The sequence below is a fragment of the Oryza glaberrima genome, chromosome 12 (genome assembly GCF_000147395.1).
Source record: "Oryza glaberrima chromosome 12, OglaRS2, whole genome shotgun sequence".
NCBI lineage: Eukaryota > Viridiplantae > Streptophyta > Magnoliopsida > Poales > Poaceae > Oryza > Oryza glaberrima.
The window spans coordinates 24,644,583-24,670,468 of record NC_068337.1 but is presented as its reverse complement, the minus strand read 5'-3'; the positions used below and the strand labels follow the sequence as shown (position 1 = coordinate 24,670,468).

At 45.4% G+C, this 25,886-nt stretch overlaps 4 protein-coding genes and 1 pseudogene across 4 annotated transcripts; 3 read left to right on the top strand and 2 right to left on the bottom strand.

Moving 5' to 3' along the window:
- Positions 1-133: 133 nt before the first annotated feature.
- LOC127757084 (uncharacterized) lies at positions 134-1,162 on the bottom strand. The gene has a single exon (XM_052282508.1). It carries the CDS (start codon positions 1,077-1,079, stop codon positions 621-623), a length of 459 nt encoding a protein of 152 aa, XP_052138468.1. The 5' UTR covers positions 1,080-1,162; the 3' UTR covers positions 134-620.
- Positions 1,163-4,179: 3,017 nt separating this feature from the next.
- On the top strand, positions 4,180-4,807 carry LOC127757843 (uncharacterized). The gene has a single exon (XM_052283426.1). The coding sequence runs from the start codon at positions 4,342-4,344 to the stop codon at positions 4,702-4,704; it is 363 nt and encodes a 120-aa protein (XP_052139386.1). The 5' UTR covers positions 4,180-4,341; the 3' UTR covers positions 4,705-4,807.
- An 11,199-nt stretch (positions 4,808-16,006) lies between these two features.
- LOC127757734 (ocs element-binding factor 1-like) lies at positions 16,007-16,794 on the top strand. Its single transcript, XM_052283302.1, has one exon. The coding sequence runs from the start codon at positions 16,204-16,206 to the stop codon at positions 16,708-16,710; it is 507 nt and encodes a 168-aa protein (XP_052139262.1). The 5' UTR covers positions 16,007-16,203; the 3' UTR covers positions 16,711-16,794.
- A 5,072-nt stretch (positions 16,795-21,866) lies between these two features.
- Positions 21,867-23,255, top strand: LOC127757646 (uncharacterized). Its single transcript, XM_052283213.1, has 2 exons — positions 21,867-22,450; positions 22,518-23,255. The coding sequence occupies exons 1-2, from the start codon at positions 22,039-22,041 to the stop codon at positions 22,901-22,903; spliced, it is 798 nt and encodes a 265-aa protein (XP_052139173.1). The 5' UTR covers positions 21,867-22,038; the 3' UTR covers positions 22,904-23,255.
- Positions 23,256-24,594: 1,339 nt separating this feature from the next.
- The window catches only part of LOC127757002 (uncharacterized), a 1,391-nt pseudogene continuing 99 nt past the window's right edge, over positions 24,595-25,886 (bottom strand).

The following is a 25,886-nucleotide window of genomic DNA, read 5'->3' as shown; positions in this document are numbered from 1 at the left end:
CATCATTTGGTGGACCACTGAAATAGCTTGAATTAAGATGCATATATATGTACTTACCGGCAATTTTGAGTTATGAGATCTGAAAGAGCGGCTGACAACAAACATTGAGACGGGTGGCGTTTTGCAGGCAGGGTTAGGCAAACATGAGGTATTATATTCTCCTCCATCATAACAATTTACAACACAAGTCGCAGATACAACACGGGTTACAAATATGACACGCTCCTTTATTCATTCATCATTACGTGATGGAGTACAAGTTTATAGGTACGGTTACACACACAAGTAGTAGTCTCTGTAGTAGAGGTAATGAAAACACGTACATGCAGCATTCGAACAAGTAATAAAAACAGATGTGCATGTCCGTTTTCCAGAATATATATGCAGGATTAGTTAAGAACATATATAGGTAGAAATATATTTTGCACCGATTAATTAAGCAGATTAAGATGGGTACGTAGTAGACATTAGCAAGCAAGCACCAAACCTGTAGATTAGATAGATAGATAGATATCTGGAGCGGTATCATCAGCTGATGATGATGTGTATAGATGAAGTATTGAGCTGATGCAAGAGGAGGCCTTGGATTCGATGGGTGAGGAAATGAAGTAGTAAAATGATCAGCAGGTAGCTTCGCACTTGGTCGAGCAGTCGAAGGAGCAGCCGCCGCCGCCACCGCCGGCGGCGTAGCCATTGCCGGAGCGGCTGAAGGAGACGAAGCACTTCTTCGGGCAGGTCAGCTTCTTGCCGTTGCATGGCCCCTTGTCGGAGCAAACCATCGACGGCGCCTCCGCCCCACCATTCCCGAACCCGCCGACGTCGCCGGCGCCGGCGCCGGATCCAGCGGCGGCGGCGGCGGCGCTGCCGTACCCAGCTGCCCACGCTGCAGGATCGCCGTTGTACGGGTTGTTGGTGCCGGGGACGAAGAAGCCTGCCGGGATGCCGAAGTCGTAGGCCGGCGGGGCCTGGCCGGCCGGGTCGGCGGTGAGGTCGCGCGCGGCAACGGCGGAGGCGATTATGCCGGCGGTGAAGAGGACGGAGACGACGACGATGAGCAGCCTTGGAGCCATGGTGGCCATTGTTGGTAAGTGGTAAGAGAGATGGATGGATGGATGGAGGGAGGGAGGGAGGTGGTGCAATGGAAGCTAAATTGGCTTGGAGAGGAGAGGAGTCTATTTTTAGATAATAGAAGCTTTATTAAGACTTGGTTGCGTTCGTCCACAAATGATTGTGAGAGAAAATTCACCTTGTTTTTTCACGTGGACGTTTTCTAAACTATTAAAAGATGTGTTGTTTGTAAAAAATTTAGGGTCACATCTTTTTTGTCTTAGTATAAGTTATATGCCGATACCAAAAGTTGATTTTGAGGTTTATTTTTCGTAGTTTCTTTTTTTAGCTTGAAGTAAAAAAACACATATATAAAAGTTTTAACCCAAATTTTTTTTTCACAATACGCCAAACATTTGGCGTATTATCCGTAATTGGCCAACCGATGACAACCTTATATAGAAAAGTTGCTTTTAAAAATCATACTAATCTATTTTTAAGTTAAAAATAATTAATACTCAATTAATCATGCGTTAGTGGTTCACTTTGTTTTATGCATTTTCTCTTTTCTCCTTCTCTCAAACACTCCCTCGGTTAGTTACCAAGATGATGTAATCGCGCGCTCTGAGCCCATCCCCAACGAGGAGTATATAGTCATGTTTGGAGAAGCTTTAAGATTCTGAGAAACAACTAGTTGGTCGCCAAATTCTGAGAATCTAGAAAAGCTGGGAAACTTGGCTTTTGATTGTTAGTTTAATTTTTGAATTCTACAACTACAACTTCTTAGAATCTGAACGGAAAGCTAGATTATTTGAGGAACCTTCTGAATTTGAAAATCTGCAGCTATCAAAAACTTTCGGAACAGGCTCTCAAAACTAGAAAGCTGGGAAGCTAGGACTTGAGAGGAAGAAGAGGCAGTGGTAGCAAAGGCCCCAGCATGAGCATGCATCCGTGATACTCCATACGTAACTTTCTCTTGTCATGGCCGGCCGGCAGATGGCTGTCTCGCACCACCACCACATTTGCAATAGCAACAGCTAGGGACACTTGCTAACAATAATAAGCTAAAGCTACCAGTAAGCTCAACATCATTTCATGTCCATCTAATACTACTTTCATATTTTAATGTATGACGCCGTTGATTTTTTATCCAACGTTTGATCATTCGTCTTATTTAAAAAAATTTATGTGATTATCATTTATTTTATTGTGACTTGATTCAGTTCTTTAAGCATGACATAAATATTTTCATATTTGTACAAAATATTTAAACAAGATGAATGGTTAAACATTAGATAAAAAGTCAATGGCGTCATACATTAAAATACGGAGGGAGTATATGTTAGGTGTAAACGGTTTGAACTAGCGACATGGATTGATCGATGGATGCATCGGCCGATCGAATTGATTCGATCGCGAGGTCAGGTGCATGCTGGAAAGGAAGCTGGATGATTTTGTTCGTAGTAGTAAAGTAGTAGAACGTAGTTTCTGCTCTTTCACACGTACAGGAAGAGAAGTATTAAAGTAGTTTCTTTGGCAAAGTAAAGTGGTTGCGATCCCTGCTTGAATTTGATTGCAGACATAAACCAACTTTTCATGCTCTTTCTAACTGTATACTCCTCTGTTTCATTGTGTTTTGATTTGATCCCCTCCAAATGAGAAAAGAGAACCTCAGACAGATGCATATATAAGTACTGCAGCCAGTGCATTGCATGCACTAGATGAAATAGAGGAGCTCAGAGCTGGCCTGAATCTTGGATGGATGGGATTGAACAACCATTCAGATATCCATTCAGGTTCAGTTGACGAACGAATTAATAGTAGAGGATTGTTGCCGGCCGACAGGGGAATCCCGGCATCTCTTTCCATCCATCGATCCCTATTCCTGCATATCAACAAATGCGATGCATGCCTGGGCTTTTATGCCCTACCACGCATTTTATTTTTACAAGACGACTTCTACACAAATTGCTACTGGTATATGTTTGCTTCAGCGGTTCACCAGTAAGCTCTGCATCTCAAAATTTTCTATCAATCAATCGTCAAACATGTATTATTTTTTAATAATGAAAATAGATTGTATCTCCGCCTTCAATCATAAGACACACATCCAAAATTTTGTTAAAGATGAAAATAAATTAAAATAAGAAATAAGGTGATGAAACAAATCCCCAACTCCACTTTATTATTGACTAGCGTTAAATCACATAGATTTTTCTAGCTATAATTCTAGCACCACAGAACCAGATCGATCAATATTGAAAAGGCCCATTCTTGGTCCTTCAAACCCCCATCTTGGTCCAAGCCCTGTCACAAGTTTGGCCCATTCTTGTTGCACTGGAAGGGAAGGCCCATGTTGGTTGTATCCGTGCAGCCCATATAAATTGGGCCTGAACTGTAAGTCGGTAATGCGACGTGCGGGCGAAATGTTTGGGCCGGTACGGGTTTCTAACCTACAAGAGGCCTGTTTTTGTTGGGCCGAAATGGTAATGCGACATACGTGAAGCCCATTTTGATTGTGCTAGGAATTTTTTAAAAGAACCCCTTTGGTTAATGGTAGCATATATAGCGGTCCCGTATTTCCTTTGCATATATGCCGTGTTTGGTGTTGGATCCTCCGTCTTCCCCACAAGGAAAGGGAATCGCCGTCCTTCTCGCCGATGGCCACGGCCACTACTCACCAGTCGTCATCATCTTTATCTGGAGCTAGCAAGAGCAAAAGATGATGACGACTGGTGGGTAGCCGTCGTCACTCCACTGCGCTCTCGCTGTCCGCCGCCCGCCACAAACAAAGCTACCGGATCGATCAGTGCGGCCAACGGCCGGAGAAGAGACTCACTGGTTGACGTCGACGGCGATCCGATCCGATCGATAACAAGGGCAAAACCTGTTAGGAAACGTTAGGCAAATAAACGATAAACAATGATAGATCAATCACAGAAGACACGGACGTCAGTCAACAAAAATATCTTCATTATATTGGGATAAGATTACAGCACCGAACGGCGGCTTACAAGAAATATATATATATGAAGGTGAAACGTTAAAAGGATAACGATACCCTACGCTTCGCTCCGGCCCAAGCCTCCAATGATGAGCTTTCGCTTCACTCTGGCAGAAGCTGGTCTCTATATATGTGTAAATAAATTTGGATTACAAATCAACAAAACCGTCAAACCATAATAGTTAGGCCTAGGATGATCTATCTTTGATCGATCGATATATTCGCGCGCAAGAATCGATCCAAGCCAAGGTGACTCACCACTCCACTCCACTCCACTAGTATCGATCAATATGCCGATGCGCGCCGCCACCTCCTCGCCGCGGTGCGCGTCCTTCTCCTTCAACCGCGGAGGCGCCCACGCCCACCTGGGCCAAAGCTGCGGAAGCCGCCCGCTGGGCCGAGCTGCCGGGTGCCTCGCCGCCGCCTTCTTCGCGTCGCTGGAGCGCTGCTCCTGCGTCGAGTTCCCCACGGACGACGACGACGACCACCCTCCCAGGAGCCGGGACGTCGTCGTCGTCAGCGAGGCGGCGCCGCTGCTGCCCCGCGCCACCACGGCGGCGCCGAAGAAGAGCACGTCGACTACGACGGCCGGGAAGGGCAAGATCAGCAGGGGTGGCTTTCGCTGTTGTGACAACACCACCACTGCTAATTAATCAATAGTCTTCAATTCTTCTTCTTGCAGTATGCATGTTGCAAATGAATAAACCAATTGTTAGTTAGTTTCTCGCTGATGAATTGTACTATGTCATAAGTTCATTTTGGATGAATCATCCTACATATATACTCCTATATGTATCACACTCCAATGGTCTTCGGTTCAATTGCTCTCCAGCTTAATTTAATCTGGTTGAAATGTAGGAATATTTAGCGTGCAGTTACGTACTGATCCCCCATCTTCAATTCTTGATTGCACGGATGAACTTACGTGGTTTTCATGAGATTTTCTACGGTGCTTGGGATTTATCTGGGAGCATGTTTACTGTCCAGCAAGTTGTACCGCCTGGTACTGGTACCGGTCGGTGCCAAAACTCATCCGACCGTTCAATCCGGGATGGATAGGATTGGGAGAGAAAATTAGCAGTGGTGCGCTCAATTCCGGCACCAACGGCATGTGAGCAGGGGCGGCGGAGTTGAGGATTCTTTCCCTGCGCCGAGGGGCTGAGGAGGAGTAGTCCTTCCTGGCGGCGACGAATGGAGAAGGAGGATTCATTCTCGGTGCCGAGGGGCCGAGGAAGATGAGTACGTACTTCCTAGCGGTGAGGGGCGGACGAGGCGGAGTTCTTCGCGGCGCCGCACGGAGTAGGTCGACACACTCCAGGCGGCGGCGGTGGCGTTGGTGGGAACCCTATCACACTATCCACTTGACTCCCATCCATCTATTGCACGTGAAATTATATTTTTGCCTTTCCACCTTAGTTCTTAGGTCGGTACTGTACCAAGGACAGAATTGGTATCTCGCGATACCAAACTCTACCAGCTGTTGGATCGGGTCTAGGAATTTGGTACCGGCCTTGGACGGTAAAAAAAACTCTTTATCTGGACCGTTGATAGAAGGTACCTAGGTACCTTTCAAGCGTCGTAAAAGACCTCGGTTTTCATACATATCACTTAATCCTAACTAAATGATGATGAATCTGTTCCTTGTGTTTGTTCTTTCTTCTCTCTTTCTTTTTAGACTGGTTTTCTTTTCTCTCTTTTTCTGCACGGCCTGATTCGCACCATCCATCAGCATAAAGCTAGCTAGGATTAGAAGCCGTTGCTTCTACAGAGTAGGCCTAGTTTAAAGCAGCCCAGCAGCTGGATGGCCCAAGCCCACATGCCCAAATGTCCATCACAATTCACATTTCCAGTGCCTCTCCATCAACTTCTCATTAACTAAGCTTTCTTTTTCTCAAGATCCTGCTTACCTATTAGGGAGATCCACTGATTATCTGAACCTGCGGGGGTGTACTCTCAACTCTGATTAACACCTTTAACCCATCACTTGCCCATTTCCTAATGGCCCCAGGCAGCATGACAACTGCATGTGCCCTGCCTTTTCTGTTTTAACTGCTTGGTTTAGCTTTGAAAACAACCAATGGTATACTGTCTACATGCATCATCTCCTGATCTCAGACTCACATAGGAGTGTTTACTTCAACAAGAAAAAAGAACAACATTATTGTGAGACCTTTTGTAGTGAGAGTCTATGCCTACCTGTCACATGTTGTGCAATATGTGACTCTTAATTCTAGTTCCTAATCCAAAGGCAGTAGTAAATTAACTATATACACCATATTTTATACATTTACTACAAAAGATGCATGCCTGCCTACTCTTTTACTACTAGATTTAGTCATTTAATCGAAAAGTAACATTTTTCAAGTGACACTGAATAAAGTTGACAAGCCACAATAATTACTACTAAAAACTAATTATATAAGATAAAGGTGTATGCAGAGAACTGTTGCTAGCATATAGCCGGACACCTGGCCCAATCTCCTCAGTGCATCCTCCCTGTCAAACCAAACAAGAAACTAAGATTCCAATTTCTGAATTTCCAAAAGCCTCCCTAGATGCGGTCTTTTCTCCAAACCTGGAGGCAAACCATGTGCCTGCACTTGCAAATATATGCAGTAGTCGCTAGATCTCATCGTGCGTGCATGCATCTTCAGAGACTTCAGATACAGACACCAAAATTCAGGCTTTGTTGGATAGGAACTACACATGCATGGAGGCCATCTGTCCATCCATGGCACTTAACTAACATAACTCCCTGCTTTTATTTCACTATATTATGTGATTATAGTCGTACTGTTAGCTAACTAAACTATACTTTTATCTCCAATGACTCTTCTTGATTAGTACCCTAGCTCACAGTACTCTTCTCAGACTGTCTCCTTTTCCCTTTCACTAAGCAATAGGTATGTTGATCTTTCTGTCGAGCTAGCTAGCTAGAGCTTACCATTGTCTGGTTGATCTTCCATACCTTCTCTGTGTTGTCTCGTGCTACCCACTTGCTGTAACAGAAAGGTCGTGCCTCAACATCGCCTGCTTTATTAGTCTAGCTAAAGGAGGCAGCTTTAGTACTTATTAGATCTTATGCATGATAATGCATATACATTTAAACATAATTAATGATGCATCATTGTTTTTTTTTTGAACTTGTGAATGTTGCCTTTGAGATTTGCACTAGAGTATGACTTACAAATTGGAGTTAATCCCATCTTTTTGAAAGCTTTGCTGTGCATCATGCGACCATGCAGCTTGCATGCATGATCTCTACCTAATCAAATTACTTGCACATAGCACTGACAGTCACTAAATATTGATGCATGGGTGGACACTGTGCTGATCATTAAAGGAAAGATGCAATTACCTTTTTTAGAGGAACAGTGGAAGATTACTTACTTGCTATGATATGCAATACTACTAGAATATTCCACATAGATGGAAGCATATATAGATATATGTTGTCTACAAGTTTTATTCTTTGAGATGATGATGGGTGACTAGTGTAACATTAGCTTTGATGCTATATATTCCAGTGGCTGAGCATATACTCCATCGACCAGATATCTGTATTCCTTCATGAAAGAGCTAAGGTAGCATGGCCAACCAGAATGTTTATATATATGCCCCCCTTTTGAGTTAATTACATGTAGCTTTCGATGACCTATCATCGAACAGTCATGATCAGTAAGAATGCACTAGCTTTGCTGCATAAAAATCAAGGGCAGGTTTGCTGGTGTCCCAAAAGTAGTGGTGTGGGTGCGCTCCATGGTTTCAATGTCATAATGTAATGGCTTTTAATTTCTACTATCAGGCTACATATATTAATTTAATTTCACGATTACATTGTGTCCATGTAATAATATAATATAGAATTCTGTTAGTTATACTAGTACTGTTTAACTGTCGCTTGCTTTCAGATATATAGATCGATGGTGCAATCCAGCAAGAAATTCAACAACATCTTATCAAATAATTCAGGTCAGACTGACTAAGGATGGGTTTAAACAAACTTTTCGATTGCTAGTCATAGAATAATCAGTTATCATTATATAAGACAGCTGAGCATGCAAATCAATAGATCTTGCTGGCCCTAGGCAGGAAAAAAAAGGATCGAATATAAGATTTGCTATCCAATATCTTGTGGGCGTGCAAAGAACAATTAGAAGAACCTGCTAGCTAGCTATATACCTCTCCCTTTCCTTAGTGATTAAGGTTTTAGAGCTTCTCAATGAGAGTAACTAGGTCGGGCTTTAACTAGTTTTTCTTCCCTTCTCGATCTTCCGTAAAATCAAAGGTGTTTTTTATTATTATTCTGTGATGAATAATTGGGCATTGGAGATTATTGGTTTTGTTATTTGGAATTTATTCACGAAGTGGTTTTGGAGATGATCGGATTTACAGGTGATCGCAGGATCTATCATTTTATGTGGACCGGTCAGACCGGGCTCTGGTAGCCGGTCAGACCGGCGTGTATTGCACGGTCAGACTGGCGCAGCCCGCGGTCTGACCGGCCGACACTGTGTCGGGTTCGGTTTCGGGTTGTTTATTTGGATATCCGAGTTTATTTCATGATTATGACTTCTAGATGGATAGTATACGTATGTAATACTATTGTTTGCTGCTAATGAGTCAAGTTGGAGATAGCTTGGTCTCGGAATATGGTTTCTTTGTTTGTTCCATGTGTAGGTGACTCGATGTCTCGGGAGAGTATTTGCAGTGATGGACCGGGAGTCGGCTTGGGGATAAGACGACGTCCGTGGTGGTCAGAGATCATGCGGGATACTTAGGCTAGAGTTGATGCACGTGGTTGATGGAGATTCCATATGGCATACGATGGAGTTATTGTGTGCGTATGGGATGCGGAGTCGAATTTGGAAGGAGTCCAAATTTGGTACGATTGGTTATGTAAAGTTTCTTTCTTGTACTAGAGGGTTTCCTAAGGTGTTTAGGACTACTAGTATGAGTTTAGTTCGTGGCTTTAGGCTGCCTACCTCATGTATAAATAGAGGGGGAGCGTGAGGCTTCCCGGTATCACTTTAGAGAGCAATAGAGTTGAGTTTTGAGTTAGGGTTTCGAGTTTAGTTGAAATTTTTGTAAGGAGTGATGTTGATGCACTTTGTAAACACAGAGAGAATCAATAAAGTCGTCATCCACTTTAAGAGTTCTTTGATTTGTGTTTACCAGGTTTCGGCGGTCTAACCGACGATCTACTGGCGGCAAGCGGCGGTTAGACCGGCGGGAGCACGGCGGTCGGACCGGCAGCGGCGACAGGCGCAGTAGGCGACTTCGGCGGTCAGACCGGAGATTCAACACCAGTCAGACCGGCGGCATCAATCTCGGTCAGACCGACTTTCGTCGATTTCGAGGGTAACTTTTATTTCCGCTAAAAGTTTTCGTTTTTGGGTATACCAACCATTCACCCCCTCTCTGGTTGGCTTAGTTCTTGTGATTCGATCCTACATCTTCTTCTCAGGAGAGTGAAGACTACCAACCTAGCTAAGCTACCTACCTTTCATTTTCACAGATGATAATCTAGGATTCTCCCTTGTCCATGTAAGAATATGCCCAAGCATCATAAGGTGTACACAGAACACAGCCACCCTAGATACATTGTAGCACCCGTTCCGTCGTGGTGCCTAGCGGGAAAATTTAAATTCTAAAAACCCTAATTGCGAAAATTGTTTCTTTGCTTGTAGTCAGTCTCCGTGCCAATTCCAGATCTCAAATCCCGAATCCAATTCCTTCCCAAATCGAATTCCTCCGCAAAAGTCTATTTTGCCTCCCTCAGGTTCGGTGGGCCGATTCCCTCTCGGCCCATTTTCTCTCTCTCTCTCTCTCTCTCTCTCTCTCTCCCTTCCTCTCTCCCTCGCTCTGCCCGTGCGCCGCGCGCGCGTGGGCGTGAGCCGCGCCGAGCCGAGCGCCCTCCCTCTCCGCTCTCGCTGCCGCTTCCCGCCACCGCCGCTCAAATCGCCGCGCACCGTTGCTTCCCCCGCGCGCGCGCCGTGGTGGCCGACCGCCTGGTCGCCGCCGCCGTCAGCGCCTGCCGCGCCAGCCCGCGCCTGCCGCCCGTGTCGCCGCTCCACTCCACACCGTCCCCGCCGTCATCGCCGTCGTCACGACCCGGCCCCGCCACCTCCGCGCAAGCTTCCAAGGGATGGAGGCAGTGCCCCTCCTCCCACTGCCCCGTCATTCTCTCTCTCCCTCCTCCTTTTCCCAAAGTAGCAAGGGGCAAGCCCCCCTTTCTTCCCTCCTTTTTCCCTTTTCTCTTCCCGCCGGCGTCATGCCCTCTGCCGCCATTTTGGCCACGAGCGTCGGAGCGCCCGCTCGCTCCTTGACCACCCAAGGTCGGTTTCTGAACCGACATTGCCATCCTATAAAGCCCAGGCGCCCTCCCTTCCTTCTCCTCTTGTTTGTCCCATCGCCTCCACTCCATTGTCGCCGCCTCCCGTGCTCTGTTCGCCGCCGCCTTTCGTTGCCACGCGTGCCGGAGGAGCCGACGCGTTCGTGGACGCGGAAGGGGACTCCGGGAGCTCGTCTTCTTCCTCTTCCCCGGCCCGAGGCCGGAGAGATCACTCCCGTGCCGTCGGCCTCTCGTCACAGCGCCCCGTCCCGTCTCGGTAGAGCTCTCCTCCATTCTCCCTCTTCGCTCCTCCTCCTCCCCTTAGATTGTGTGGTAGCACTCGTAGTACCCCTAGAAGCTCGCAGGTGCCGCCCAAGACCTTCCTACCGCCCGGCGCGGCCTCGCCGCCGTTGCCGCTCGCCGCCGCAAACCGCTGCTTGTCGCTAGCTTCTCTCGGCGTAGCTCCGCCCAATCCGGTGCTAGGAATGCAATCCCGAGGTCGTGTAGATGCTCTAGTCCGGAGGAATCGAACCCTAGTCGTCTCGCCGTCGTTCCCCTCTTCTCTCGCCGCCGGTGGCCGCCGCCGCAATCCTCCACCGACGAACTCCCTCTGGCGAATCCGAGCCGTTGACTCGTCTCCCCTCGTCTCGTACAACCACCCGGTGTGCTCGCTTTCGCCTGTATCGCCGTGGTTCTCCCCGCCGTTCGCAGCCGCCGTCCGCCGTCCGTTCCGGCCGACGTCGTCGTCTACCTCTTGCCAGCCCGCATGGCTGCCACGAGGGCGCCTCGTCGGTGCCACCTCGGCCACGACCGGGTCAAGCCGACCCCGGTCAGCCGCTCCCCTCGGCCCCGCTCGCGCGCGCGGTCCGCCGCGAGCCGTGAGGCTGCACGTGGGCCCGCCGCATCCGCGCCCACCACGAGCCGCGCGTGCACCGCGCCTCCCCTTCCCAAACCCTAGCACGCCCCGCATGCACCTCGCTCACGGTGAGCCGAGCCACCGACAAGCGGGTCCCACCCGGGACCACGCAAGGTGGACCCGGCTCACCGGCTCCCTTTCTCCTCCCCTCTCCGCGAGCCCCCTTGGGCCGCCCCTCAGGCCGGCCGGCCCAATGGCAAGGCCGGGCCGCGCCAACCCCTCTCAGGCCACGCTCAAGCCGCCCGCAAAGTCCGTTCCTCCTCCCTCTTTCTTTTCTTTTTTTAAAAGGGTTTAATTAAATCCTTTTTCCTTTAGATCAAAAATACAATAATCTTAGAAATTCAATATCTTCCCAACCGTAAGTCCGTTTGACTCCGTTCAACTTCCAAAATTCCTCAAATCTCGAGATCTATCTAATGGCACGCTTAGAGGTCAATAATAGGGCTTTATTTTCGCCGTTTGTTGAGTTGTCCCGTCTCGCGTGTAGTTTCGGAGCCCAAAGACCCGCAGTGCGAGGATTTCGAGGATCAAGCTCAAGGTCTCGAGCAAGGCAAGTCACCTTTGATCATCTTGCACCTATAATTTAAATCTAAGTATTTCTTTTCCACAAATATTGCATGAATAGGATCTACACAAGTATTTCGGCCGCGGCTTGCGAGATAGCCTGCCGGCCCCCAATCCTAATTGCTGCAATTACCCTCCTTGAATTATTGAACACTTAAACCTCCTTTGTCAACTGTTGTGCTTCGATGTACGGGCCTTCAGGTACGCGCATCGGAACACCCTCCCCTCAAAATTTAAAATATCCAACAATGGGTAAAACTTGGGTTTTACAAAGGCTTGGAAAACCCGACACCTGGGTCGGTGCTTGCGAACTAAATGAATTTCCAAAATCGTGGACCGGGGAACGTATCGGGAGTACGGTTTCCCGCTCTTGCACTTAAGGACTGTTTCCTTGGAATTTCATCCGAATATAAGACAAGTGTGACCACATGGGTGGAATGGGACACCCCTGGCTGAGTAACTAGCTAATTGGGGGAACCATGATGCCAAGAGACATGTGGATTCAACGGGGTGGTGCCGGGGAGAACCCCCGGGTTTCCTGGCACAGTATGGTCTGGGACCTAATCTGGTGTTGGTCTGGGACCCCTCTCGTTGGCATATGGTGAACCTGTGTCGGCTTTCGAAATGCCTTGTCATGAAAGCCTTAAGGTCTCTAGACGTGGCCGTTTTGCACGGGCTGGATGATCTGGGTTAGTAATGTCGTGTGGGTAAAGTGTACCCCCTCTGCAGAGGTTATTAAACTGTTCGAACAGCCGTGCCCACGGTCATGGGCGGATGTGAGGTGATTCCTAGCGTAGTTTTGTTTGACTACTGCTTTGTGAAATTGCTGTTGTGGAATGGGTTCGATGTTTGGTAAATCTGCGGCTGATGGGATCAGCCAGGCCCGGGTGGCCGTTTTAAGGTTGTTGGCCGGGTGCCAACCTTGAATCAATTCAAAGACTGATACATTGCACATACTCCTACCGGACGAGACGCACTGCCTCATTCGTGTCGTTTGAGAAGCACTCACTTAGTTGTTTCAAAAAGGAGTTTAAATAAAATCAATTGCAAAAAACAACAGCCTTTCCGTTGAAACCTACATTAAACACTTAATTCCCATGGCTTGCTGAGTACTCCTGTACTCACCCTTGCTCTATATAAATAATCCCCCCCAGTCGCTGAAGAAGATGATGTGGATCCCGCTGACGAGGAGTTCTTCCAGGAGCAAGTCGGTTACGATGAGTTTTAGGGTTTCGGCCTAGTTCCCAAGTCGCGCCTGTGATGATTGGTCCAAGTCTTGGCTTCCGCTTTCCCTTTTGTAATGCAGTTGTGAGCTCGTGATCTGTCCGCAGCCCAACATGACTGTACTCCTACTCTATAATAAAGAGACCACTGTTGCTGTGATATTCTGTCTTCCTGTGATACCAGCACTGTTTCCTGGGACTGGTATCGATTAACAGGTTAATTTGGAGCGTCACGGGCTAGTTCCGTTCGGGGCTAGTTCGGGGCGTGACATACGTGTGAATAGTTCTTGAGCTTTTGTAGTTCACAAGATTCTATTGCTAAGTATGATGCTACACGGATTTGTACTATCTATGTGCGGTTACACGGCCGTCAGGTTAAAGTTGGTAAACATCGCAGTATCTGTAATTTAATTTGTAGACAATTGAACTAGCTAGTCATGCAACCTTTTCACTTTGCAGTTAAAGTTTTGCACTTTCATAGGGTGAAAGGTGAAACAACTCTGAACTGGTGTAGCTTTCATCTGCAAATTGTACCAAATACTGCAGGTAAGGGTAAAACCAGGGTAGAAACTAGAAAGAATATATGGTTTTGACATGCGTAATCTATCTATCTATTATATACTAAAAGTTCATTAAACTTCCTACAAACACTCTCAAGCTGCCATGTGGCATCCTACAAACGCTCATAAGCCACCATGTGGCGCTCTAATAAATTATGGAAACTATAAGAAAAAAACAAAAATATCTGACCGTCGATTTTCATTTAAAACGGTGGACCCAGTGATTTTAACCATCAGATCAAAATAAAATCTCTCCTCACCCTTCTCTCCTGGGCCCACACGTGCACTTTCCCGACTTCTGTACGTACGCATCCTCCCCTCATTTTCTCTCTTTTTTTCTTTTTTCTAATTAAGGTAGTTATTACGAGATACACACCATAACGTATTATTGTAAATGGTTATATCTCTTCTTGCATGGAGCAACAAGCTGGCTGTGCAACCTGCAAGCAGTAATTTTTTTTATGGACGATATATACTTTTATGATATACGCTTGAATGGTTGTATGTTTTTATATAAAAATAGACATGTGATGGGTATCTAATGGGTAAAAAAAATTTTAGCCGTTTGAGATATAAGTATGGGATATGAGTTACTCTGTTACATGTATGGTTGGGGGCGGATCGTTACATAGTATAAATGATTGTATATAAACAATAGATAGCTAAATGATTATATTTTTTTTAATATATTCATTTTTAGTTTGATCCATTTAGGCCTTTCTTGATATCTGATAAATATATTGTTAGGCATAAACCCATATCCTTTCCGTGACAACTAAACAGCAATGAAACGTTGTATAAAAATTGATAACCTATATCATATCATCATCTGTTAGATGTCCATTACAACATCTCTATGTCTACACATTTCACATATAATAAATTACAAAAAAAAACATAAAAATTTTGAGAAAAAAAAAGCATATGACCATGAGTTTTATTTAAATCGATGGACCCTTCCCTTTCCGAAAAGCTCAGTGCTCTCCTCTCCTCTTCCCCTTCCTATTATCTAGCTAAAGTCTATTAAACTTCCTACAAACGCTTCTAAGTTGCCACATGACACTCTAACAAATTAGAGAAATCGAAGAAATTACAAGAAAAAAGCAAAACATCTAGCCCTCGATTTTCACTTAATACGGTGGACCCAATATTCTACATTATTAGAAAAATCCCAAAACCCATCTCCACCGCCCCCCTCCTCTTGGGCCACCTCTTCTCGCGGTACGTACATCCCTCCCTCCCTCTTTCCTTCATTCCTTCTTTTAATCTTCTAGCTAACAAATTAATATAAAATCATAAAAATTCTAATTTTATAAAAGTTGATGGACCCATTAATTTTAACCATCCGATCTTCATTTGAAAAGAAAATCTGGTACCTGCACCCTCACCGCCACATCCATACGTGCACATAACCCTCCTAACTCTCCCCTCCTTTTCTATTTCTTAAGCTAACTTATATTTTTTAGCTAAGACTCAATCTATCAAAAATTAATAATTAGATTTCTAAATGATCGTAAATCTCAAGTTAATTTTTCTCATTTTTTGAATTATTGTGCTATATATAATTAAATACATAATTCGAGATCCATATACATAGCTCAAACTTCTAATATAAATGTTTAAGAGCAAATTTTTAAACAACATATTAAACAAATATTAAATTTAGATCCTATAAACGTTCCTAAATCGCCACGCGGCAATCATACCAATGCTCCTAAATGACATGTGACTGCTCCTAAATGACATGCGACCCTCTAATAAATTATAAAAAATCACAGGAATTATATTTAAAATAATCTAACCATTGATTTTTTTAATATTTACAATCATTAGATCTAATATTAATCTTAACCTACTTAAAAACTTCAAGATGATTCTATCCTCCATTGCTTGATGATGCCATCCATGAGTCAGCCGCATGTACTCCGCATATATGTTTCGTTCACGAGAGAGAGAGCGCGCGATTCTGACTCAAATTGAAAAAAAAAAACCAAATCATTTGACTCAGCTCACTGAAAGAAAAAAGCAAATGAAAAAACATCTTACTTCTAATTTAAAATTAATTTGCCATACCTGTTTTTAACAAGCCAATACATATGCCCGCGTATTGCGCGGGCTACCTTCCTAGTTGGATTAATTAAAAGCAGTAACTTGTAACTTTGCAATGGATCAAAAACCACGGCAATGAAAAGGAAAACAGAATATATATATTCGCTGATTATTACCACTTTCTACAAAATTTGGCAAATCGTCAATGCGAGTGGACATAGTATACTTGCAAAGTTATATGCGACGACAATCCACCTGTCTGTCTATGATATGAAATGAAGCTTTTTCCAAAGCTTCAACAGAGGGGACTGGAAGGAAGAGCAAACAAAGTTGGCTGCCACGTCAGAAAACCACTAGTGGGCCCCACAAACCCACTGGGCTGAATCGAATCGACGGCTATAAAATGGGCCCTTCCTTCACTTGTTCCCTCCCTTTTCCCTCTCCTTCCACTCGACCCCCTCTCTTTGGTTGCTAATTACCATTCTGCCCCTCTCACCTCCACTGCCATGGCCGGCCTCCCCTTCCCCTCCGACTCCGACACCGCCCTCGAGGCCTTCCTCGCCGACATTGGCTTCGGCGCACCATGTCCGGAAGCTGCTCCGGCGCCGTCTCCGTCGCATCCGGACACGACGGCGGCGGCGGCTACTGATGAGCCGGTGATGGCCGGTGACGACCAGGCCGACGAGGAGCGGCGGCGGCGGCTCCGGCGGAGGATCTCGAACCGCGAGTCGGCGCGCCGGTCGCGCGCGCGGAAGCAGCGGCACCTCGACGAGCTCCGGGCCAAGGCCTCCGCGCTCCGCGCCACCAGCCGCGACCTCGCCGCGCGCCTCCGCGGCGCCAGGGCGCGCGCCGCGCTCGTGGCGCTCACCAACGCGCACCTCCGCGACGAGGCCGGCAAGCTCGCGCGCCGCCTCGCCGCCGCCCGCCGCGTCATAGCTCTCCGGCAGCTCTACTCCGCCGCCGCCGCCGGCGGTGGCTTCGAGATGCAGGCGCTCGCCTCGTTGATCGCGTAGGCGATCGATCCACGTGGACGCATGCATGCACGTGCCGACTTTTTTGACTTGGTCAAACCTGGGCCGGTTAAACGAATTCTCCAACTCGAATGAATGGATGAACTGATGAACTCGAATGGCTGTAGATAAAAGTAGCAATCATTTTGCTGAGATAAAAAATAATCACAGTGAGATGAAATTGGCAAGGACGAGCAAAGCTAACGATGAACGAACGCTCTATTACTATCGCTCGACGATCAGTTGCTCATTTTTCTCGATCTTGGAGGACGAATTGTCCCGAATTCAATATATCATGCCGATGAAATTTGATATGTCATGACATGAACTTGAGTGCACCAATTGATCGATCTATCCGTGCTTAATTTCTCCGAGATCAATCAAATCAGCCATTTTACTTTTCGTTCCGTGCTGTCAAATCCTGTGGGGGTATTTGGTACTTGTCACTCTCGAGCAAGCAGAGATGGAATTGAGTTTGGTGATCACTAAAGTTGATGTTTGAATTGCACATATTCTTGTCGGTTAATTAATATTATTTTTCCTTCATATCGCATGGGCGAAAGTGATATATGAGATGCATATACACAAATGAACCATTTGATCAAAGATCCATCGGATTCTCTGCATCCATCAGAAACGAACTTCTCACTCACAATCATAGAGTTTACAGTATAATCGATAGCAGAAGATCATAAGCTAGCGGTCAGTTGAGCTGAGCTAATCACCCGTGGTTGATCAAAGCTTAATTAGCTGGTCAGATGCTATACAATTAATGTCGTTTTCATTGCTGAACAGAACATTAGTTACAGTGAGCCAATGGCGGCTGGCTTTTATACATGTACTCCCTCCGTTTCAAAATATTTGACACCCTTTTTTTAAGTACGTGTTTGACCATTCATATTATTTAAAAAAATTAAGTAATTATTTATTCTTTTCATATCATTTGATTCATTGTTAAATATACTTTCATGTACACATATAGTTTTACATATTTTACAAATTTTTTGAATAAGACGAACGGTCAAATATGTGCTTAAAAAGTCAACGGTGTCAAATATTTTAAAACAGAGGGAGTAGTATTAGAACAAGATTTTTTTTTCAGTAATTTGATCGAGCTGGTGGCGAGTCACCATCGCCACGTCGAAAGCACAAACGCGATCGATCGATCGATTCGAGCTAGCAATGTGTTTTACGTCTCGTTTGCTAATGGCGCTTGTGTTGCTCTCGCCACTTTTAATTACTTCGTGCCCTGACTTTAATTTGTTTATTTGATTCCATGGAGAAATCCTGGGAGCCTAAGCCTACTAGCTAATTAACATGTCTAATTGCTTTCTCTTCTTTTCGTTTGTTCGTTGAGTTGTTACTTCTGGATTCTGGTAGTATGTGTCTACAGATGCAAGCTGGTAGATACATTAATCTGAAACAATCACTGTGCTTTGCTGTAGCTGGATGTGTTTGCATCCAACAGATGTTTGGACAGCTTTGGATGGAGCCTTCAGGATAAAGAGAGGATCACACCATGGCGATTCGTTGTTGATCCTCTTTCAGTGTCCTACTGTGCTGCCTTTGTGATGGATACACCTGAAGTGGACAAATTTATCTTAAATAACTTGGCAAATTTTGCAGGAGGCATCATTGTCCTCTTCAACTTGTATGACTGAATGGACTAAGTTACCCCGCTGAACTATATCCAACTGGTATTCCTTCGCTTCTCGAATAATCGACACCGGTATTATTTAAGTTAAAACTTTGACTACCTGTGGACAACTGACCGGTTACAGATCAGGGGATGGCCAAATAATTATTTCTGATAGTTATGTTTCCGGAATCTTAAAACCTATCATTCAAATGCCTGCTCGAAGCAAATTTGGTTTGGAGTTCTCACATGGTTGTGCCAAGGACACTTCATCCTGAAATAGAATAAGAGTAGAAACCTCTTGAATTGGTGGACACAAGGAACAAATGACCCAGAAGTAATAAAACAAAAAAAAGACTTAGATCTCTCTTATTGCTCATCGCTTGGAAAATCTAGAAGGAATGGAAGAATCTTTAGAGAAAAGGAGACGACAGTACACCAGATGCTCAATCGTATCCAAAAGGAGTTAGGTTGGTGTGGTATAGCCGGCGCTAAACATATTGGGAGAATGTTGTCATGAGGAGCTAGGAGAGCTACGTGCAAGGTTGTTTTGTACGTAGGCATGTACAATTTTTTCTCTTCTTATATTATAGAAGTGTGTACTAAGACCAAAATGCTATATTCCATTATCTGAAAAAAAAGAGGACCAAAATGCTATATTCCATTATTAAAAAAAGACTTATGTAATGTGTTGCATTATAAATATATAATAATACAACTTTCATTTATGGTAATATAACCATCTGAAAGTAATTAGTGATAGGCGGCCATCGTTAACAGTGTCAGTTAGTTACAGAGGGTTTCTCAAAAAAGAAAGTTCGCTCAGAGGGAGTACAATTTATACAGGGCCCATTAGCCTGTGAGCTATGGGCTGCAGATTTTACAGTAGCAGAGGCTTTGCATTTTGGTCCATTAACCCGTTCGATAAAGGCCAATTTGATCAGCCTCTCTATACCAACACAAGAGAGGCCCAGCAGCTTTCTCAAAAGTTCTCTGTTTTTTCAGAAACAAATAAAAGGAAAAGGAAAAAGAAAGATGTTGGTACAGAGAGGCTGATGACTAGTTGGTTGCCATACTACAGTACTATAGTTGGAGACTTGAAGTAGTGAAAATGTTACTTCTACTCAGTATTGTAAGATTACACTTGCATACTGAATTACTGAGCCTGATGACTGACAGAAGAGCTCGTGCACGCCGCATGATGTTTTTATGTGCAAATACTACTAGAATTACTGAATTTGAAAGTTGAGGTTTGCTGGGTTTCAGAAAAACAAAACAAAAAACAAAATGCAGGTGAAATGTGCGTTGAAAGAGAACAAGGACAAGGGAGGCAAGATGGCATCAGTCCCAAGGCAGGGTGACAATCTGGCAGTGGCAGGAAAGAAAAGCAGCAGCTGTGGTTACAATCACAAGCTTACTGTCTACAGTGTTTCTGCTTGTTTTCATTTTTTTGATGAGACTTTTTGTTGGCTGGTTGGTTGGTTGGTTTGTGCAGGCAAGCAAGCAAAGCTGTCTGTTTGGTTTCTTTCTCACCTTCCTTTCGTCGCTTCTTTTTCTTTCTTGAACACTCTTTTCTTTCATTCAGTGACGAGAAAGAAAGAAGTGAAGTGATGGCGAGGAGGCTAGTGATCGAAGAGATAAAAAAGATACTCCTGGTCGTTTTTTGCATTGAACCATCTCGTCATCGGCTAATAGAGAGCAAGATGTAGCAGCAAATGCATTTGTTTCATCCATTCATTGTTTGGGTGAAATATACAACAGCAATATATACAGTTGTTGCACAGGATTGGAATGTCAGGCCAGAGAAATTCAAGTATTTTGAATCTGCAAACGCCAACATTTATCAAAAACGCGTATTGACACTGTTGTAAATTAACCATGCACCTAACTTCGTCTCCACTTTTACACTCGTTGGCAACTGAACCAGTGTTGCTGTGGCCATTTTCTTGAGCTAATGAACAACTCTGTGCTGCACAGCAGAAAGGTACCCAATGGAAGGACATGCAAGGACTCATTTGCACTGGTACTACACTCCACTGCTCTTCTTGATGCATTTGCTTGCATGATTTTCATTGCATCAATGAATTATGCATGAATGGCCTGACGATGAACTGACGCTGATCATGCATGCATGGTCCTGCTGAGTGATCAGTGGGAGAGAGAGAGGGAGGGGAAAAGGTTGGCGCTGCAGTGCAAGATGCAAGCTGCCATGGAGCCCATCTCTTGCAGGCCTTTTTGCTAAGCTGCCCCCTCTCAGCTCAGCCCTACAGCCAAAAGATGACGAGTACTACGACTACAACTACTACAGCTGCTGCTGATGTTGGTTGTGAGGCTAGTAATGAATATCTTACCAAAGTGACTGAATATTGACTGGAGTATTACTAGCTCTGAATTTTGATTTGACATGGTTTTGAATATCATGGGACACGAACAAATGAAACAAGACACAAACCTGCACTGCTAGTGCTAAGCATGGTGGTACAATTATAATTAACTACGAGTACAGAACTGCTGGATGCATGCATATACTTATGTCTGGATGCAACAAGGGGAGCTGCGTGGGCGTGGCCTAACAAACAATTCGGCAGGCTCTGCTGCATCTGCAAATTCTGCGTGCCACTACGGCAATATGATACGCTGGCTTTGGTTTTTCAGTGAATCAGCTCACTCTCTCACGTCTTCTCCTCACTTCGGCTCAACATGTGTTTTCATTTCATTTAGGAGTACTACAACTATGGAGCTTTCTGCTTGTCTCTTCCCATGTCTTCTTGTACTCCACCTGATGATAGCTCAACCACGCCTGAATCCACAATCCATTGGCGTCTAGTACTTTCATATACTCCTCCACAAACGAATCAAAATCAAATCTTTTTAATTAATTAATTGCTGTTTAGTACTAGTAGTAGAGCAGTAGTAGCAGTGTTGTTTTCTTCATCTATTTCCCACCTGCAAATTGCACTGCAGATTTGCAGAGTAGCAAGCACCACATGACTCACACACACCTTTCTCTTCTTCCACACTACAGTATTCAGCAACTACCTTACCTTACCTTACTGGGAGGGGACCTTCTTAATTAATTACACAGCATCTACTTTGTGTTTCTTGCTTCCCTAAGAGCAGGTACAATAGCAGGCTATAAGCCAGCTGTAAATATATTATAAAGAGATAAAAGAAAGAGAGAGAAAAGCAGCGGGCTATAGATTTATAGCCAGCTGTAGCACGAACTCTAAGACATAATATGTGTATGGCATGTGGGACCGGATATTGATAGTATATATAGTAAGCAACTATTATATGAATTGGCTATTAGATTGACTATAGATGAATTGAAGTTAGCAGTGGGCTATACTATTAAACTTGCTCTAATTAATTTCCTACTACAACAGTTTAATTAATATCCTGGTCATCCAAAGCCCAAACAACACTTCTACTTATACAGTGAAGAGTGAAGAGTACATAACACTTGTGAGGCCCAGCATAATGCAGTTGTTTGTAGCTGCTGCTGCCTCCTTTTGCTTTCCAACGAGACAGTCAAGAAGAAGACGAAGAGAGGTCTCCATGTCGAGCTTAGCTTTATATACGCACCCGTCGCCATCCACACCCCACCATTTTCATCCTGATTCCTGATTCTTCTTCATACAGAATATATAATTCTGCTTCTTCTTCAGATTGAGAGAGTGAGAGAGAGAGAATTCATGGGCGAGAGCTGCTACGTCAGGAGGCTCTCGGACCTGCTCCAGGAGCAGCAGGAGCCCTTCCTCCTCGCCGGCGGAGCTTCCCTCGCCGACGCATGCAGGCGCCGCCTGCTCGCCTTCTGCCACCGCCGCGCCGCCGTCAGCAACAAGAGCCGCGCACTGGGGGGCTTGGGCGCCGCCGTCTTCTGTGGCGCCGCCGTCAGGAGGGCTCTCCTCGCCGGCTGCTTCTCCTGCGGCGCCCGCCAGAGCTTCCGCCGGCTGCGCCACGCCGGCGCCGGCGACATTGCTGCTGGCTGCGACGTCGACGACGACGAGGAGGAGGAATGTGCGAGGCAGCTCAGCCCGATGTCCGTACTCGACCTCGATATTAACTCCGACGACGAATCGTCCTCCATGCTCGGCGTCGGCCACCGTAAGCCCTGATCTCTGCTGCTTCGCCATTTCAAGAATTCAATTCTGACTCTGTTTTCTCCATACAGGTGAGAAGGACGACGAGTCGCCGTCGACTTCAGGGAAGAGCTCGCCGCCGCCGCCACCGGAGCAGAATCCGCTCGACACCGCCGCCGCTCCATGCTTCACCTTCTACGAGGCCGGCAAGAATTGCAAAGCGGAGACAGGAGACGAAGAAGAGTACGAGACGACGAGGTCCAAGCTGGAGGAGCAGATGATCATCTCCTCCTGGGAGAGGATCTCCGGCGACATCTCGAGGATCCCCGCGCTGGTGGAGCTCGACCTCACCGGCTCACCGCAGCAATGGAGGCGGCTCAGGGAGGAGGAAGCATCGCAGGTAGGGGCAAGCATAGAGGCCATGATCTTCGAGGAGATGAGAGTGGAGGCTGTGCGTGACATGATGCTTGTTGCCTGAATCTTTGACACCTCCTGAATGTAAATAAATTCCAATTGGGCACAACATCTTGTTGATGATTCCAACTGTAAAACGAAAAGAAAAAAAACAACTGGATAGGGTTCTTTGATGTGTAACACAAATGAGTTTTTCTTTTCTGTTCTTCAGACAAAAGTAGTTTCTTTTTTTTTTCTAGTGCAATTTTTTTCAGTGGTAGGAATTACAGGTCTCCTTTGTGTGTAAAAGTGTTATTGTATCAGGTTGTAGACCTATGTTGTTTGCCTCTGATAAAGTGAAGAAGCTAAATGACAAATCAAATGTACAATACGTGCACTAATATGGAATCCTCTCAAGATTCATAGAGCATTATTAATTCAGGGTACTTATTAATATGTGCACTTGTGTGTTTGGTCTCTGCTGCTGCTACTACTAGTTAATCTCTTTCATGTGGATACTGGCATGTTAAACAAATGTCAATTGGATTTGAGGTCTGGAGTAACCAATTGGATGTTGGGTATCATGTGCATATATAGTATATACTCCACTCTCCTGCATGTTTCCTTTCTTATGACAGCTACACTTCTTCAGATGCTCGAGGAATACTTGAGCTCTGATTAGATCTGATCATGAAATCTCAGAGCTAGTGACAACATCATACAATCTTAATTAACACTCTAGACTTAACCTGACCCCATCTGCAACTTTCTCTATCTGAATCTGGAACTTTTCCTGCCTGAATCATCTGATTGGTGCTCTGAAATTTCCTGTTTTTCTTATGGAAATGGAGGAGTGGTCCACTTAACTGGGATTCATGATTCATCTCATCAGAGTATAGATTTGGAGCAGCTGGACAATATCAGGCAGGTACTGAGGTGTATGCTACATTACAGGCAGAAATCTGCAGCTGCAGTTGGGATCACATAAATCTGTTTACCATTGACATTTCACAAGAGTCTGAAATATGTTCAAAATCTACAAGTCTGAAATCCTTTGACATGTGTGGCTAGCAAGCTGGTGAACTGAATTTGCACTGGTCTGTATATGAACTGCCACATTGAAAAACACTGTTTTTTTCCCATGCATGCATAAACTCCAAATGCAATTTGTCAATAGTGCTCAGAAAAAAATTGCTGGTATGACATGTTTGCCATGAGGACAGTCACTGTATTTGTTAACACCAATTACTGCAGCTTTATTTGCTGATGGCCCTACACCCATCTAACTTTGCATGCTCAGTCATTTAATTTGCAGGTTGTTAGTATCGACCTTACAATCTAATCAGAGATATGGTAATTAACAGTGGGACATGCAGTAATAGATGACTAACTAGTCGATTACTATTGTACTTATATAGGACCACACGTGCACATAGAGCAGAACTACTTGCTATGCAATTGACTAACTTATCTACAAGTATCAGCTACCATAATCAGCTGCAGTTTTTGGATGCAGTTAGCAAACCATGTAGCAACACTTTTCTTTGTAATCAAATATCCCCATGCCACCTTGGACGCTCGATTGATTGATCTCGTCCTGTACCATACACCTGCAAACTCTGCAAAGCTAGCATGATTCCACTCGTATGTTAACACGTTGTTTTGTTTACAAAAATGATAAGCCGACGATCGAGCTGGTGTTTAATCTCCAGCGTCGATGTATTTCAAATCAAAATGTGTTTAATCTCCAGCGTCGATGTATTTCAAATCAAAATGTTAATTGTGCATTCCAGGTAAATCCGGCATCCAACAAGGAGTGTATGAAAATGACCTTGACACTCGTTCACGTACTTGTAGTACGCCCAAGTCTTGAACCTTTGATCTATTATAATGGTAGGCTACCACTCTAGTGTCTGTGTCGTACAAGAAAACGATCTCTTTGAAAGGATGAAATCCAAATACTTGAGAGATGTATCCTTTGTACTGCCTATCTTCACCGGCGCTACCATTTTCATCATCAGAGTCGTTCCATTCGAATTCCTCTTCCTTTACTAGTGATTCCTTGTTTTTCTTTTTGGTGTCAATGATATGCCATATCCATTGCTGGCCACCGTCGTTGAGAGTGTAGCCTGCTGCTAGCACTGGCCCTAGGTCTGCGTCATGCTTGAGCACCCACTCGTGCTCATGATCCATCGTCGTCGTCTCCATGCCACCGCCGTCGCCATTGATGCCACCACAGTATGAATTCGAATAAGAAGAATATGATGATTGATATTCCTTGAGGAACCAAATTTGGAGTCGACATAAACCAATAACCAATGCGTAGTACACTCCCTCTTGGGATTTTCCTAAGTAAGGATCGACACTAATATTTTGATTTCCCACAAAATCGCCAGGCAATTTGATAATCCTATACCTGTGATTTGCAATTGTGATTCTGATGACGCAATTGTTTTGGCAATGCACGTAGAGCGATCCCCGGAAGTAGACGGAGTAGGTGTCAAAGGGTTCCCACCCCGAGCTTGAGCACACCTCATCAATGGTGCCCATGGTGGCGTTCCCTTCCCGGACGAATGATCTCTCCTCCCACCGCCATGTACTCCCCTCTGGCTCTGTCCTCGAGGAGAAGACATGGAGGAGCAATGGCGAAGGCGGCCACTGGCCTGAAACCGTGGCTCGTCGGAGGACGTAGGGCATCAAGAACACCTGGTAGTGCGGCGACATGGCGGGGTCAAAGACGAGGGCGTGGTAGCCGTCGAGGATGATGTCGCTGCCCGGCGACTCTGGCGGGTAAGGGGGAAGGCGCGTCCATTGGCGCGTGGCTGGGTTGACGACATGGTGGTCGAGCAGGATGAGGCCGTTGCAGTGGTCGACTATGGTGAGAAGGGATTTTTCGATTTCATTGGTGTCGAGGTAGTCTAGGTCAAGGACGCCGGGGATGGGTGGCCTCCTCGTCCCCGCCGGCGAGGGGCGGGCGAAGAAGCCGCTCAGAGTTGGCACGCCGATCTGGACGAAGATGCCGCGGAGCGTGCAGGGGAGGAGCGCGGCCGTGGCGAGCAGGGAGCGGT